At 40.6% G+C, this 18,369-nt stretch overlaps 1 protein-coding gene across 1 annotated transcript in view; it reads right to left on the reverse strand.

Annotated features, from left to right (window-relative positions):
- Positions 1-319: 319 nt before the first annotated feature.
- Positions 320-18,369, reverse strand: part of ST8SIA1 (ST8 alpha-N-acetyl-neuraminide alpha-2,8-sialyltransferase 1) — an 85,962-nt gene continuing 67,912 nt past the window's right edge. The window contains exon 4 of the mRNA XM_010011807.1: positions 320-1,024. Coding sequence (XP_010010109.1) covers positions 538-1,024 — 487 coding nt within the window. The 3' untranslated portion in view covers positions 320-537. The remainder of the gene's footprint in view (positions 1,025-18,369) is intronic.

Raw genomic sequence — 18,369 nt, forward strand, 5'->3', positions numbered from 1 at the left:
CAGGGAAACAAAGGGGCAGGGGGGGATAGAAAAGGAAAAAAAATCAAAAAAAGTCAACAACACACACATGCTCACCTACACACAAACACACCCAAACAGAGGGAAAGGAAAAAAAAGGAAAAAGGAAAGTTGTATGAGGTGCCAATCCGGAATGAAATGGATTTTTGAACAGACAGTCATATTTGGCACTGCCAGTAAAAGCTTGTGGGTGGCCCTGTGTCTCTCTGAGCCTTAATGCCCTTTTTACATTGGCCATTTAAAAACATCCCCCGGAAAGTTCAGCTGTGCTGCTTCTGACATTGTTTTCACAATGCTGCTGAATGGACTCGCTGGAGAGATCCTCTTCCCCTCACCCCAGTTCCATAAAGTACTATACATTAAGGACATACTCCATTTGGCCTTCAAGTAACATTTTTATGGTCCATGCAGATCCACAATTATTTTCCCTTTAAAAAGAAACAACAGAAAACAGAACACTCTGTTGTAGAGCATTGAAATTAAAAACTATTGGATCTCCCAAACAGACTCCTACAATCCTCAGGCAGAAGACTGGATTAAAGGTTCCTCACATGGTTCTAGCTGCATTCTCAGTACACCACTTTTATGAAGAAACCAGAGCTGTAGAAATTCCTCCGGCATGGCATGGAATCCAGAATCGGGCAAGACATTGTCATAGTAATGATGGCTAATAAACTTCCCATGCAGGTCCACCGAGAATGGCCAGAAGCCATAAATTGTTACTTCTTCACACAGACCAAGTGCGGCACTGACTAGGAAAAGTCCTGTGGAAAGCCGTTTGGCATGGATACCTTTGCTCTTCCAGAACTTGCCAATGTCCCGCAGGAAATTGGGGTTGGCGAAAAGGACCGCCTGCTTGGCACTGAAGTCCTTCAGGGTGTAATAGACACGTAGGGAGGGTCCCGTCCCCGTCTTCATTGAGAAGGCTGGCATGTAGATGTAGCTGTGGTTATAAACCTTCACGCTATCCACAAATGCTTTTCGAGACCACAGCAGATTCTGGAACCTGTAAAACAACAGCGAAAAACAATTTGGTCACACACAGGTTTTCCCAGTCATTTCAAAATCCAGCTACAAGCTGCTCTCCATATTCATGTTCACAATTAACAGCACACATTTCCCAAGCTCAGAGAAAGTGACTGTCTGACATTGCTGCTCTTCTGAGAAGATGAACTTGAATAGACAGTTGAAAACTATCTGGTATCCTGCTAACTCCAAAACCCAAAACATTTCTGATTTAGTTTTTTTAAAAAACCCTAAATGAACACAGAAAATATTCCTCAAAATCAATCCTGTTTAGTGACATCTTTCATTTGTTGAAAAACCAACTTGTATCTTTCAGGCACAAAAATCTTGAAAAGAAATTTTAAAGTCCACCTTGTTCTTAAAAGCATACTAGAAAAAGAATCCAAGTTACATCCTGAACAAGCAATACCAAGAAATATTTAAATAGAAACTTTGGACTTATAAAACTTGTAGGAATTGTTTTTGTTATGCCTGCACAGTGACTTAGGCTGCACTACCATAGTAGTTAATTCTCATTCTGGAACTGAGAGAAATCTCAAAGAACATATTTTGTTACAAACAATAAGACAGAAATCCATTAATTGTTTGGGATAAGTGGCACCACAAAGAAAATAGCAAAAGGCACCAGACAATATTCTGTGGTTTTTAAGACATGACAGTTTACACACTGAGTAGGTTTAAAAGCAGCTGGTATTTGTAGCATGCAAGTTAAAGGGGAGAGTAGTTGGCAACTGTGAGGAAGGCAACATCTATGTACAGGTTATTTCCCTAATATGATAGTTTCCTCATCTCTTGATATAAAAACTATCTAACCAAGTTACATTTTTTTTACATTGCCAATAGCAATTTGCTGATACCTATATTACCCCTGATGGGGATATAGACGTATATACTTATAGACTTATACTCTGTTTCAAAACCAGTATCCTGTCAAGATACCTTTCCTGGCCATATGCTTCTGGATATGCCAAGATTAACGAGATATCTGGCAGGAAATCCTAGGTTATTCACACACACCAAACCCTTCACTGATGTTTGACCTGTCCTGACATCTGATACTAAACAAATCACTTTTCAGTAAAATATTGAAGTATCCCAAATATGTATCATTGGATGTAACTGATATGGAGGTCAGCCAGAGTCATGGTAAAATACAATACCTAAAACACAAACTTGCTAAGTAACAGGAACACTTACTGTTGACTGCATTAGAGGATACCTTTGCATAAGTCACTATGATTTATTCTGGATAATCTGCTTGCTTTCCACAGTCCACGCAATCTTCAGAGCACAGTAAGCCCTCCCCACTTTTACCACATGACAGCATCTATAGCCTGCAGCATGCAGGCAAAGTTTACTACATTAAAAGCTACTTCTGCACAAGCCTCACGCACTCTTCATTGCAGCTGGGTTGCTCTCCCACCTGTGTTCCCTAATTTTTTTGAGCTCCCAAATGCCTGTCTTGCCCTTGTTATTGCCTCTTCTCAGTCTCCTGCAGCTACGGCAAATGTATCGTGATGGATTTCATAGCCATGCAGCAGAAAGGAATTAGAACAAGAAAGCTGAGACAGCAGCACTGGATATTTTTTCCTTTCTCTGGTGCAGGCAGAGAGATAGGTATATGAATATCTTTTTTAAATGGTTATGAAGGGATCAATTTTATGTATAGACCTCTTTGAAACAATAGTAAGAATCACATACACAAGAACATACACAGGTTCAAGTAGAATGCCAGATGACCTCAAGAAGCACCATCTAAACTTTCAGCTGAAACACTTGTCAACAAAAAATACACACCTTCAACAGCCTTGAAGTGTCTCACGAATATGTGCCTGGTTCTTTGAAGTCTTTGTTTTGGCAGAAACCTCAAAATATTCCTAATAAGGAAATTATTAAAACCTAATTGAAACTTAATTGAAAGGTTTTGTTGACATTTTCAACATGTGATATTTGGTATCCTGATTTGCTGTAAGTTTCTTTCAAAATTTCCTTCATGTGGGATTAGAATACAGCTGTTCCGCAGCAAACCCCATGAAATCTGCTTGGGTCTTCATTACTGTTTTGCTCTGAAGATCTGCTTCGACTGTCTGATGCTATTTGCTAATGTAGACAAAGCCACTGCCTTCCAAGCAAGAAATTGATTCAACCTGAATATACAAAACAATGCAATAAAAATAATTTCATAACTTACTGCATTTGGCATTCTTTTCTGTAGAAGCAGCCAAGACACAGATGAAAATAGGTGGCCAGCCAAGACCAAGGTGCCCTGGCAGAAATTCATTGTCTGGCTGTACCTTCTCATGTGGGCCCTGCCAAGCCATTATTATCAGTCTTGTAACTAAGTATTCCAAAAAAACCAGGCTTTACCATCCTCTCTTCCAAAGGAGTAGCAGGACAACCTGTCAGATAATAAAGTACAGGAGTTGGGTCCATCCTATCAAACTTGTTCCATTCCACTATGTCCATCCACTTACATCCATTCCACTATGTCCATCAGGACATAGTCACCGAGAGTGAAAAGAAAAACAAAAAAAACCCCTAGCTTAATATTCACCTAGGTGCTCAGACCCTCAGTATCCAAACCCTGTTCTAATAACCCTGATTTCTTTTAAAAGGTAGAATAAGATCCACAGCAGGCTTTTGGACTACCGCCCTCCCCATAATGTGACATCCACTGGGAGGTGGGTGATGCACTTTCAAACTTCACAGTGAAAGGAATTCAAGCGTACAGCTTGATGCGATGGGGTCTTTGCACCTTGGCTGAGGGGAAGGCAGAGGTAGGTCCTCTGCCACTCCTGGAATCCAGCTGCACCATGTCCTTTCCCACTTAGAGCTAGTTAACAAATTTAACTTCAGATGGCAAATGGATGTGGTTATTCTAAAACTGCATTTTTCAGCATATTTACCAGTCACAGAAAAACACTGCGCAACTCTAAGTTGAATACATTAAAATTGTTCAGATACCGTCACAGAGGGCCAGCGACTGCCTCTGAATATTCATTTGCTATCATGGCAACAACAAATTTGCGTTTCTTCTAGATTAATTACCCCAAGTGCCTTAAAGTAATGAGAAGTGAATGGCACTGCCACAGGAGCAGTGCATGAGAAGGACTTCACACAGAAGGGACAGCATTTGTCGTGCTGCTGCAAACTGTCCTTCAAGAACACCATCACCTCCTGTAAACCTGTGCCTCATTCAAATGATCTAGACTGCAGTGTTGGTAGGCATCACTCCCACTTCAACAGATGGACATTATACAGGTGGCCAGGAGCCCATGTAGAAACATAAAACACACTGATTATGGCTGGTCTGGTGGCCTAACAGCCAAAAAGCTGCTGCGCATCTTGCACTCCTCATGAGGGGAAATATCAGAAGCAAATGGATTTTTCTGTTCCCCATTTGTAAAAATAGGAGCCCCAGCCAGCTTCCTGACATTTCACAGACTCGTTAGAAGCCAAGAAACCTGGGGACAAACACTGCATCAGCAAGTTTCTAGAAATGGCACTAGAAGCTCAGAATCATTTTCCTTTAATTCTCAATTCAGATGGGGAGTCCTTCAGGTAACCCCATTCCATGTGGCACACCACATCTCTCCTTGCAGACAGCAAGGAGGCTACCCCATGCCTGACAGAAAAACTAGGAGAACTTTTCCTCTACAGCTGACCAGCTCTGTAGAGCATGCTGAACAAGACAATGTGCTTTTTTTCCTGCTTGTCCTGGCATGGACACCACCAGTCTGGTGCAGTCCTCACATCCAGACAGAATCACAGAATCGACTAGCTTGGAAAAGACCTTTAAGATCATGAAATCCAACCGTTAACCCAGCACTGCCAAGTCCACCACTAAACCATATCACTAAGGACCTCTTCTACATGTTTTTTTAACACTTCCAGGGATGGTAATTCCCCCATGGGCAGCCTGTTCCAATGCCTAACCACCCTTTTGATGAAGAATTTTTTCCTAATATCCAGTCTAAATCTCCCCTGGTGCAGCTGGAGGCCATTACCTCTTGTCCTATCACTTGTTACTTGGGAGAAGAGTCTGATGCCCACCCCACTCCATCCTCCTTTCAAGTAGTTGTAGAGAGCAATAAGGTCCCTCCTGAACCTTCTCTTCTCCAGACTAAACACTCCCAGGTCCCTCAGCTGTTCCTTGTAAGACTTGTGCTCCAGACCCCTCACCAGTTTTGATGCCCTTCTCTGGACCCATTCCAGCACCTCAATATTTCTCTAGTAGTGAGAGGCCCAGAACTGAACACAGCGTTCAAGGTACAGCCTCACCATGTGCATAAACACCTTCCCTCATGCCGATCCTCTCCCAGCCTTCTTTAAATGAGTAGCTGCTAGTTCCTAATTAGTGCTTGCCTCTACCCGACATGCTTTGACCATGGGGTGCTCTCAGCAGCACAGCCGAGAAGCTGTGCAGCTCATCCCCACGTACCAGACTTCAAAAGAAATGCATCAAATAATCCAGCCCCTCATGCAAGAATGCCTCTTGGGTGACATTATCTCTCTGGCTCAGCTCTAAGCAAGAAACAGCTGAACTGCTTTCCGGGTCGTCCTCTCACCTTCTGCAGTCAAGCTCACACAAATGCGTGGCTGTTTGCCAGCATTTAGGTAAAACTGGATCTGGAATCTCCTGACCCCTGAGCAGCACGTGAAGACTATGTGAGTAATTTGCAGTAAAAGCATCCCGGCAGCTTGACAGCAGTCCAGAGAGGCACCAATGACCGTGGACAGATGCTGGTGAAAGCAGATCATGGCATATTCAGCCCAGGCACTTCACTTCTTAATGGACAGTGAGCAAATAAAATCTCGACAGCAACACATTTTTGCCATCAGGTCCGTATGACAGATCCACTTAAAAAGCAAAACTTTCAACAGGCACATGTAGGCACAGCTGATCAAGAGAAATCATTTCCCTGATACCAGTTGTAGAGTTTCCTTAAATGCTCCGCTCTACTTTTCCAGAGGAAGATGCATCCAAGAGGAAACTGCCACAGCACATTGTCATGACAGTACAATCAAAGACTTAAAAGCATTAAGTGTTTTGGGTTTCATTTTTAGTCTGTTTTTAATGTTCTTACTGATGTTCTTTAACAGATATTCAGGGCCAGGGCTGCTATCTGGTACAAAGAGATGGCTTACAGTAACCACAAAGAATTTGCTGCAGTGACATTGAGCTAATCCACTTGCAGATAATAATGGCAGCAGTTTCTTGTATCTTGGTTTCCTTTTGATCTCCCCAGAGAGTTACTATCTCATGCCTGTGATGATATCCTAATCACTTCCTGTGTTGGCATCTGCAAAGTACAAGTTCAGATTCTGGATTAATTGCAAGTTGACTTACTGGGGAAAAAAATAATATCGAGTAATGAGGGTAACAGCTCAGATGCCAAAGAAATAGTGTATTATTTAAAATTAAGACAAATAGAGCTCAAAGGAATAGAGCAGAAGTCATACAAAGACTTACATATTCATCACTATGGCAAAGGATAACTTTACAAAAATAATTTAGGCAATTTGATGCCAGCATTAGCCAAGAATGATTTAGCAAATTGCTGCAGCTGTTGGAATATGCTCACAGTTGGGGTCACAACAAGTCAGCTTGCAACCACACATGTGAGCCTCCACTGTTGTGACAGAGGAGTTTTACTGCACACATTTCTCAGAGTGCTTTTAAGCTTTCAAACAGCGACGCCCTCCTTAATGCCCTATGCTCTCATTGATATCATGCTCTTCTTGATTATCTCCCCCTTTGGGCTTTGTGTAGCCAATCTTACTAAAATGCAGACTGTGTCTCAATTACCAGCATACTAGTTTCCATATGCTCTTTCTCCATACAGGCACTTTAAGCATGTTAGGTGCAAGGCATGCTACTCTACTGGTCAACACAAGGAGCCAAAACTGAGCACTTAAGGTGCTATAAATTGACCTCCTTTCTTGTTTTATCCCAGCTTACCCAAGTACTGTTCACTTATCCTAAGGATAGCTACCTGACTTAAGATTCAATTATAATCTCATTAAACTCAATGGCAAAACCAACTCCGACCTCACTGGAAGTGCGCTCAGAGCCACAGGCAAAAAATTTAGGGCTACAATAAACTTCAGAGTGATTTGAAAAGGTATGAAGTAGCACGATCAGTCACAAAGACTGATCATTAAACCAATAAAATTACAGATGTCAAATATTCTCCATTAGTGCAGGATGGTTCTATTCCTGTGGTAGATTCCCAGTTCTCTGTCTAATCTCATTCAAACAGCTTCAGGACAAACCCCTGCTCTTGCTGCAGGTCCCTCCACAGGCACAAGGGTCCCCCAGTCAAAAGCTCAAGGCACAGGTGGGGTGATGCTACTCCCTTCTTTTCCTTTGTCCTCTTCCCTTCCCACTTGACTGCCCTTTATGGACCCAAAGACAGCAAATCTTCCTCTCAGGTACGACTGACTCCCAAACTCACTTCAGCTCATCCTGCAGCACGCTGAGACCCCATACTACCTCTTCTTTCTTATGGACAGGGGCTTGCAGCCATGGAGAGCTTGTGTTTTCCCATCATCTTTGGTCTCAAAGATGAAAGAAATTAGCCTCATTCTCTTTTTTATATACCTTTTCAATAGCATTTTCCAGGTCAAAGATTCTAGTTACTCCCACCATCAACTCCAGTGACCCAAAAGCAAGGAAGCACACTCTATGACTGCGGACTACATCTTCCTCCTTCAGCGTGTTTCTTAATGACATGCTGTCCTTAGCACATGACCTTCAGAATAATGTGATGCACTCAGTAAGTCCAGTTAGACACAGCAGAGTAGGCTCTAATCCCAAAGAAGAGGTAGGCTCCCTTTATGATTGAATTCAGTATTAATTAGGGTGGGGCTTTTTTCAAACCTCCACCCGTTCTGCTCTTGCACTGTCATCCTCGGAACACTATATATAGTGCCAAGGGAAAGCTGACTCTCTGTTTTTCAATGAACCACAGAGCTATCCTATACACCAAAGCAATGAAACATTAAAATCAATGTTCACTGGTATTTTGGGAATGTGTGTGATCCTTATTCTGCCAACTCAAATTAGAATGTGCTTTTAATAGCTACTCTTTCCAAAACCAGCAGAGCTGAACATCAATCCTTTCTGTTATCTGACAGCTTGAATCTTAGCTTTCAAAAGATGAGCTGTTCATCTTAGTATGGCTCTTTGAAGATTGTGGCTGCTTAAGTCCCACACAAGTGGAAATATATTATAAAAGGATAGGCAGAACAGCATGGTTGTAAACTTCTTGTATTGTCAAAATGAAATTGCTGCCTGGTATTTCTAAATCTTCTCAATACTTCCCAGCTCTTAAGGCTGAAAGTCTGGGAGATGAGAAAAGAGAGAACCAATGAAATCAGTTAGGGAAAAAAAAAAAGAAAAAAAAAAAAAAATCAACACAGAAGTAAGTCTGATATCTTTAACACTGAATTTCACTGCACTGCATGCCAGAGCAAGCCTGTGAGAAGAAACATAATCAGATCACACATTTTCTCAGGTTTGAATGGGAATAAGAACTGCAACAAAGCCCAGATACAGCCTTTATTTGACTTACATTTGATTAACATGGGTTCCCTAAGACAGTCTGGTGTATCTTTGGGACAGCAACCAAACAGGAACAGAACAGCACAGTATTTCCTGCAGGTCTAGGTCTTTTACCCAACTGCTGTCCAGACACAGATCTCTAGATCACTGCCCACAACAGCACAGCAACAAACACAAAACTAATAACATTATGCTTTCCTGTGTGTTCATGCTGGCCTTACATGATTTATAACCCAAATAAGTAACATACCAAATGATTACAGCCATGAAAGACCTATTCATAGCTGAGAACACTTTTGCTAAGTCTTTTGAGCTTTCTCTTTAACATCATGACATCCTTCTCATATGAATAATTTGAAAATATAAGTGAAGATGACATTTAACTATAGCCTCTCTTCAGCCTCTTAGAGCTCTTTCCAAAGATAAATGGATAGAGAGAGAAACATTTGAAAGTGTTTTCTTTTTAAAGATGCTCTTCTATGAAGAGTGTAGACCTAAGAGAAATTATTTAAAACAGTGGATGCTTCGACAGGAATTATGGCAACAACTGCAACTAGGATAGGCTCTAAGTACATGAGCACCTTTTTTATACTACGGTACATGTAGTATAAAAAAGTATATTTCAGAGATCACTGGTGATCTCTGAGATATGCCTCATGGCCTGCAGCTGGAGTGCAGATCCCTATTAAACAACACTATCAACTAAAAGCTTGATAATAAAAACACTTGTTCAGAGCCCACAGGAATATGTGGTGAATCTACAACATTTTTAAAGGGGCAAAATCAATTCACACAACTCTAAAATATGCAAAATAAGATCTCCATATTTCCTCTATTAGCCACTCCTGGGCAACCTCACCAGTTTTGCATCTCTAGGGCAACAAGCACTGCAATTGAGCAATGAACTTGAGTATAAACAGAAGAGCTGATAAATTGTTCTGAAGCAGTTAGATTAGTGGGAGCTAAACATAAGGCTGAAAAGATAGAGAGAACAAAATGGCAGTTTGATGGACAAGGAAGTCCATTCCAGCCCTTGATGCAAGAGCTCATGCCATTAGTAACATTCCTGGAAAGGAGCCAGGAGAATTCAAGCCATCCCAAGCAGCTGTATACATTGAAGTCACTATCTTGAGTGAGTTTTCAAATTGTCCCCTCTGAAGAAAAAGGCTTTACTTTCATCTAACATCAGTTTACAGCAATATTTTTCAGCTATTCTGGCGCTGTTCAATTACACCTAAAAGTCTTAGTAGATGCTCCTCAAGGCTTCCAACAGTGTCTGAGATGTGTTGATTTGCTGCATGCTTGATCTTTGAGAAAGCCCATCCTTTACATTACAACTCATATTCAGACAACTAGGGAAGAGTAGGAACACAACCAGGACATTTTAAATTGCATGTACAAGTATTTTCAGCTCTGAAGATTTTCTGATACTTGCGTAGTTTCTCAATGCAGTAATCCCAATGAATCTTACTTTCAAATTTTGCCTAATCTCTCATTCTCTGCATCCTTCTAACCAATTATTTTGCCAATACCTTCCCTCTTACGTCATGACTGCCTTGATCCCTTTGTCAAAAGCCTTTTAAAAATTCAAACAGACTTTCTGTACTGCATATAGATTACCCTTATCCACATGCATCTATTTGAAGAACTCCAGAAGTTTTACAAGGTAAAATTTCCCTTGGACTCAACAGTATTGACTCTTCACAAGAGCACATACATTTATCCAAGTGTTCACTGAATTATCTTACATGGTCTACAAATTCAGCTGGTAGAGATGTCAAGCTTACAGATCTACTCAAACTATTTTTAAACACTGATCCCATTTTTAACACTTTCCAGACTTGAAGTACCAAAGCAGTCTTAAGTGAGGAAGTACACACTATCGTTCTTCAGCACTCATAGGTGAGTTCAGTCCTGCCTATACCTCCACATCCATCTTGTCCCTATACTATACATGCATTAATAATTACCTCAGTTTCAGCCTGCTGAGGTTTCCCATGGACACAGGGAATTTCCTCAGTTTCAGTAAACAAAGATGCAAGTAATTCATACAGCCTCCCTGTATCTTCTCTGAGCACTACTTTTATACCTGATCATCAATTGACCATACACACATGGCAAGCGGGGGCTGTTTTTCCACTCTTTTTTGGCTTCCGCTGTTGCTGGAAGGAGGACATAGCATTGGGTTTTTGGAAACTTTTCCTGCCTGCCACATAGACAAAATATTTAATCAGCCAGAGCCTAAACTAAATTCTATTTCCTTTGGAAATAACTTTAGTGTTTAGTAGGATGTTTCTCTGTTTCCATTAATCTCCCTTTTCTTTGCCCTTCAGTGATGTCAACTTCCTTTTACATTTTCTTAAGGCTTGATAGATGCTCCTAACACTGTGTTTCCAGTATGGCAGCGTTAGGAGAGTCCACTGTTTTGAGTAAATCATCTAAATATATTTTCCAAAATATATGATCTTTAATACTGAGAATGCCACTTAAACTTCTTTTCAACACAATTAAACTGCCAAGGTTTCTCTTCAACTGTTAGTACATCCTGTACTCAATTTAAACTGCTATAGCTAGAAGGCTTTTGACAAAAAAACCCAAACAAAATCAGATTACAGATAGCAAACATGCTGGAGCTTTTGCTAATTTCTTCAACTGTTTCGATACCTGTGAAAGTGCTGAAGTTTCTTCACCTTTTTTCTCATTAACTAAATTCAAAAGAAGAAACAGTGTCATAGAAGTAAAAAACAAACTTCCTTTTTCTTTTAAGGTAGCAGGAAATAAATGCTGTTTTCTATGACAAAGTAATACCTTTGAAAGGCAGAGCATGTCACTGGTACTTTACAGCTCTCTATGCAGTAGCTGAGGAAAGTGGAGCAAAACATTCAATTCTCTACTTCTCTTAGTTTCTGAATGGTAGAGAAGGATCAGTAGCATGTGTCACATATCTAGAGGTGCTATGCCTCTTGCTTTATGTAACATACGATAATTCACATGTGCTCCCACCTTCTCACATTCTGAAATACCAGGCAAGGAAACCCTTCTCTTTTGCTTCCTATCTCAGAGAATGGGCAATAATAATGAATTGTCTGCACTGGATGAAGCTTGACTCCAGAAGACAACACTGGTAGGATATTCACCTGGGCAATGCAATCTTGGATATAAGCAATGAGTAAAAAGGGTCTTTCAATCCCTCTTGTTAAAGCTAATTTTACTGGACATACAATACTCATTACATCAGGGAAGAAGACAAGAGGAGGGTCAAACTGGTGGTGGAATCGCCCAGCCTTCAGGCCCTCCCTGTTTAGTCATGCAAGCAGGAACAGTATCAGCAGGTGACACTGATGGCACCAGCCCAGCATGCCCCTTTGCTGATGGTTAGGACTGCCCCCTACTAGGTAAGAGATAGAGATATAACTCCCCTCACACAGAAAACGGAACAGAACTTGAGCCTACCAAGTCACCTTCAGTGTCTGAAGTGACTACTTACCTCTCATAAAGTATGACATCTGCCTTGGCCAGCTTTCTGAACCAACGTTGTTCAGCTGAAGCTACTCAGCCTGGTTTTGTAAATTGCTTTGGGATAACTTAAAATACATTACCTGGAAGTTTTAGCCAAAAAAAATAAAAATAATTTAAAAAAATCCATCCCTAGCTTCATTTATTTTTATTTGATTCAGGCCTTTGCACTAATTCCCTTCATGAAGGTGCCAAAACATTACTCCAACAGGAGTTAGACTGAGGTGACCCACTGGTATTACATGGGTTGCAGAGAAGATGCTAAGCACCTTATCAATAAGTGCTGTATGTGAAACTGTGGTCAAACTATAAACTCCTGGGTTTGTACTCTTTTGAGCTCTTTTCTCCCCCAAACCCAAAGAATATCAGCTTTTACAGATGTTCGCATTCAAATTAAGAAAAGCAAGTTGCCATCCCCTACAGAATCAGGATTCCTTTCAGATTCAGTCAGCACAAAAAATAAGCTCCTTTTTTTATTTTTTAATGCTCAGAGTAATTAACACTGAATTACAGTAGAAATTCTATCAAAGGACTTCTGACAATCACATTAATACTAAATAACTTTCACATGCTTTATGTGATTACAATAAACACCAAAGATGTGAAAACAGATTAAGCCATTATTTTAAAGTATTACTGAATAATCAAACAAAAACAAAAGCTAGCACTAATTTCCCTGAACCAGCAGTAACACATTACCTGAAAAAACTTTAGATTTGGACCTAACAACCAGTCTAAAGGGTACATTGGAGTAAGGAGGAAGGTATGGTCTGGGGTCTACAGCACAACCCAAACAGGGCAACAGAGTATCTTACAGGCATCTGTTTTATAAGGCCAAGGTGTTTTTCAGATAAGGCCAAACTGTAGGTTTGAAAGTAGCTGTAAATGTCAAGTCTGTCAGCAGCTCTGAAGAACCTGAGGTTGGCCATGAGTCACACAGGACAAACAACAGCCATGACCATAAACTCACCCTTGAAGAAGTAGTTACACCCCCAGAAGGTTTCCAAATGCCAGGAGGATCATTCAGTGATCAGCTGCTTTGGCTGACAGACCTTTACATCCCTAGCAGCTCGGTACACATGTTCCCAAAGCAGCTAATCAAACAGCACAAGTGGTGAAATTCAGCCTCTTGTTTTACAGACAGGGGCCGGAAGAGTTTGTACAGTGATGTGCAACACTTGGGAGCTATTGCTGAGGTTTTTATCCAGGGGCTTTATGCAGGTAATGATTTGGAAAAGAAATATACTTTTTAATAAGCAACATATTTTTATCTGAATTTGCCTCAAGGCCAAAATTCCCCTTTCCTAATCTGCTGCTCTAGTAAGCCACAGTGCGGTGCTGCTTTGCTTTACCAAGCTACAGTCAGGAACCTTATGTGTGCCAGCAAATCTAGTACTTCACTAGTAATACCAAGTCCTCTTCAGACTACTCCTGCTTGTTATAAAAATTAGACCATTTCTTCTACCTCCCCCCACCCCACATCTTTATGTTAAAAAGAACATAAAAAATAAGGAATGTTGCACTTTAAAAGATTCAGCTACTTTGAATATACCTTGAAATGGAGGAGAAACACAATCGTTAAGGTCGTGTCCTGATGCTTTAAATTGACCCAATTCCCCCGATACCAACAGATTTACACTAATTTTCATCAAATGAATATATAGGTCAGTCTTCATGATATCATATGCCAGATATTTAAAGTTTCAGAAACCACCAGTGCCGTGCATTATTCAAGAAGCACACTGTCAACATACAATAAAAGACAATGATAATATCTGGATGCACAAGGCTATGGAGATGATTCATTTAGCATAATCATTTGCATTCCTGAACCTTGGATGTTTAATGTACCAGGAGAAATGAGGGATGGCAGCAACTGTGCTGGAGCATGAAGTGAGTAAAAATACTAAGCCCACTGCACCAATGCTCTGGCAGAAAAGTCCCATGTGTTCTGTTCCAGCAGCAGTTCTGAGTTTCATTTCCAGCTTAATGGACCTAGGAGCACGAAATCAAAAGCATAAACAATTTGCATGAGGGCATACTAGTGTGCCTAATGAATTTCCTTTCAGAAAGCCAGGTGGCACAAATAGTTCAGTCAATACATGCCAGCCAGTTCTCTGGTTGATTTTTCTCAACACTGTTCTCTGCAGTCCTAAGTGCTTGAGTACTAGGCACGCACAGGGCAGATGCATGACCTAGTTCAGCTACACTATACCAACCACCAGGTCTCTTGGGATAGCCCAGCAGTGCTCTCTTTTTCAGCACAATCTAACCTCAATTATTCGTGAACAACTCATTTGCATGTAGCAACACGTACAAATTTCCCCAACAGATAGAGGAACAAAGGCGCAGGAACAAAGGACTGAAGGAATCACCTGTGTTTACCATTTCTGCTGTGGCTGGGTCAGGCACATGCTGCATATATTCTGGCAGAGCTGAGATGCCTGAAGGGAACCCAAGGAGGAACAAAGAAGACACAAAGAGCTCATGGGAAATCCTGCAGTATCAGCACTGTAAGAGATACTGAGACTTCAGGAGGCTCTTCAGGAGCTTCCAGCAGCCCTGAAACACTTCATACTGTCCTGTAACTAACATAAAAGCTGTGATAAAGAATCAAATGCTACAACTATCAGATGCTGGGGGAAAAAAAAACCAAGGAGGGGAGAGTGGTCCAGAAGAAATCAGGGACATCACCAGGGTCCTCTTGTCTCTAACCTGCAATGATAGCTGCTGTAAAAAAAAAAAAAAAAAGCTCACCAACGATCTTAAAGAGCCATCTGTGCAAAATCTATGAGCAGATCCACAGTGCACACTAGTGACATGGAGAAAAAGCTTCCTGCTTAGCCCAGCAGCGGAGATCGGTTTTCTCCCAGCACTTCTTTTAAACTATTTCTCCTTTTTAGCTCAGGACACTGAAGCTCCAGCTCCCAAACCCCACCCAACATGGTTCCAAACTCAGTCATCTCAGTTTTTAAGACTGGATGCTTCAGACCTAAGCAAATTAAGGCATGTAAATTCAAATGCACGGGCAACTGACTGCAGCCACTTCACTGTCTTAAGCTTTGTTCTACAGTCTTCTACCCAAAAGAACAGCAAGAACTTGTGCAAGCATCCATTTTTAGGATGACAGTTTTTGTACAGCCATACCTTATAACTGCTGGCAGCACAGTGCTGTAATAATGCTGAGAAATTTATTGTCGTCATTAAATTTAAAAGGGCCTCAAAGCCAGCAGAAGTGCTGGATTCCTGATTGCTCACATAGCTTAATGATGTTAGCTCACCCTTTGGCTCTGTTCCAGGTACTCCAGCTAGTTCTCTCCAAGACAAATACACTACAGGGACTAAATCAATGTCCTCGTAATCTAGCCTGTGCTACTTGGCATCAGGTCCCTAGCCCTCTCTATTTACCAGTAGCTACATCTCCACTGCACATCAGGTAAGGGGAATAGATGAGTGCAGTGCAAGAGAGGTGAGAAAGAAACACATGCTGCCATTGTCACAAGCCATCCCTGGGACTACAACTGGGATCCTAGGGCACCATAAGTAGATGGCCAGTGGACTTGCCTTTAGGCTGTGCAGCTTTACTAGCTAAGAGCAACTAACATGGGTCTTAGTGATGCCTATACAAGCCAGTTGAGGCTTTTACAAGGGAGTTGAAAGCAAAGCCCTGAGCACTTTGCTGCTATGAGTCCCCACACTGGTAAAAAGTTTGTGATCACGCATGGCTACCACGCACACATGCAAGTTTACTGAGCTGAGCCCGCCACGGGCAACGATTTACTTTCCTCCTAAGTTCACATCTGAAACTGGGAATAAACTTCATTCTCCAGATAATACCTGCAGGAAATAAAACAAGGGCAAAGCCACCAAAGGCTGGGGAAGGGGCAGAGCACTGGTCTTGCTTAGGCTCACAGTAATGTATTCCCAACTCCCTCAGGAGGGCACAGAGTATTGTATAATACCCGTTACAGCACAATCTGTGCACTGTCAACAGTTTTTTACTTTATTTTTACATTTACGCTGAGTATGGTGCTTTCACATGCTTTCAACTTCCATATGCATACAATCTCCCACTTAAAATATCCTGCTTGTCATCTTCCCGGATTTCATTTCCTTTGGGAATGTTTCTTCAAGATTCAAGTAGCCACATTCTGATTTGCTGTCCTGAATCATGAAAAAAACCCCTCAGCTTTCTTCCACAACAGTATTCTGAAATTTCACAGCATGTTTTCTGATATAAATGTAATAGATTAGCAGCCCATACCCACCACATAAAACCTCATTAGAAAAAAAAAAAAAGTTATCTTTGTTATGTTGGAAAACCAATGATGATAAAGAATAAAATTATCGGATCACAGTATTCAAACTCACTATTTTCAAAGTTACCAGTTTTACACTTCTAAATATACACTATTTTAAATAAAGTTTCCAAATAACTTAAAAAAACCATCATTTGTATTAGAAAGCTCCCTACTTACATTTTTCTAAGATTAGCCTTGAGCATTCACAGCTAAACCATAACTTACCAAGGAATCTAGTACATAAAAATACCTTATTACAATCATAATGGAAGTTACTTTCTCATTTTCCTCCACACATCCTTGTATTTCAGTGGCATAAAACTTTTAAGCATCTGCACTGCTATTTGTGTGTTTCATGAAAGATTAGTGACTGTCATTAGTGAAATATACATTAGCTAAACAGAGAATCAATTAAAGCTAAACAGAGAATTTTGTTAAAGGTTTTAGAGCTAGTATACCAGGAAAATTCTCCCTGCAATCCGCATGCCAGGAATTGGCTACAGAGGTAAATAAAACCTGTTCAATCTATTTTTCCAGCTCTCCCTGTTCTCAGAGTCACTTGAAACTGCTATTATTTTTGTTACTAAAAAAATAAAACATGTCAATTCAAATTCTACTTTTAATTCATTTTGGGGCAATTTTTCTTCCATGAGGACTGTATTATTCTCTGCCCTGTTAAATTGCACTATACATACTGACAGCTTGATTTTCTCCATCCTGCTTTATCTTTCAGAAGTATTACTTGGTTCTCTCTCAACACAAAGACAGCTTTTGGCAGGTTTCCATTTCCTCTTCCAACAAACCAGCTATTGTGGAAAAACGATGAAACAGAGATGAAAAATTCCAGTGGATCAGCTTTAACCTACCAAAGTGCTCCTTGTATGTTGAAAATCACTGTGGTTTCACTATTTATTCTTTCAAATCAGAAATTAAAAAAGCATTACTGCTCTTGAAAAAAAGAGGCAGGGAGAAGAAATTAAGTATTAAAGTGGCAAATCTCCCATTTAACTAATTCTGTAGAAGTTCTTGCCTGTAATACATTCCAGACCAGATGGCAGAAAGCTGCCATGAAAAACAGATTAAAACAAACTTCCTCAAAAAGAGAGCGACTGAAGTTAGTACGAAAGCAGTCTGTGCCATTTGCTATGTTATCCAAATCCAATAGTCAGAGCTAATTTCAACCATTTAACTTTTCCCCAAAAGCTATACATGATCTAGAAACTCAATCTTTAAGTTTGAATATGTCTAATTTAGCTGGGGAGATTCATGTGGGAAGGAATACAATTCCTTTACTTTTACAGACAAGTCTGTTTGCTGGTATAAAATATAAAGACAAAAATCCAGAGAGGATTTATTGGCTTAAAAATAAAAGTTTTATGCAAAAAGCATGTACAGAAATAACATACTATTTTTGCAATTATAACTACTTTAAGGAAAAGTAACTTTTTACTGCTTTTTCGTGTCAGTTTTGAGAAGCCAGGACAGACAGGGAGTATGGTGACTTTTCTTACGTCTTGCACATCATCAGCTCAGCTTCTTAGTAAGGATTGAGCCCACCTCCCATTTGGCTGTTTCTGGGCAATGGACCTGAGCTCAGCTGACATCTATTATGCTTCTTGCAGGGTACCAGAAAAGGATAAAACCAAGATTGCCAACATTTTTAAACCACTCTCCATGTGCTGAAGATTGCAGGATGCTTTCCTCAAAGGATTTTTCAATTTCCTACTGTGACAAAGCGGTGAAAGAATCTAATGGGCAAAGACAGGAGACATCATCTGAAAGACAGGATTAACCACATATGAATGCCACCTGCACTTGGTACTAAATCTGTATGGGTACATCAAAGCAGACTAAAAAATGAGAATCCTGGAGGCTAGCTTGAGTGGCAAACACAAAAGAGACAATTCACCATGAACTTTGTGTTTAGAGGTACAAAAAGGT

Source organism: Nestor notabilis, unplaced genomic scaffold (genome assembly GCF_000696875.1).
Source record: "Nestor notabilis isolate BGI_N333 unplaced genomic scaffold, ASM69687v1 scaffold15683, whole genome shotgun sequence".
Taxonomy (NCBI): domain Eukaryota; kingdom Metazoa; phylum Chordata; class Aves; order Psittaciformes; family Psittacidae; genus Nestor; species Nestor notabilis.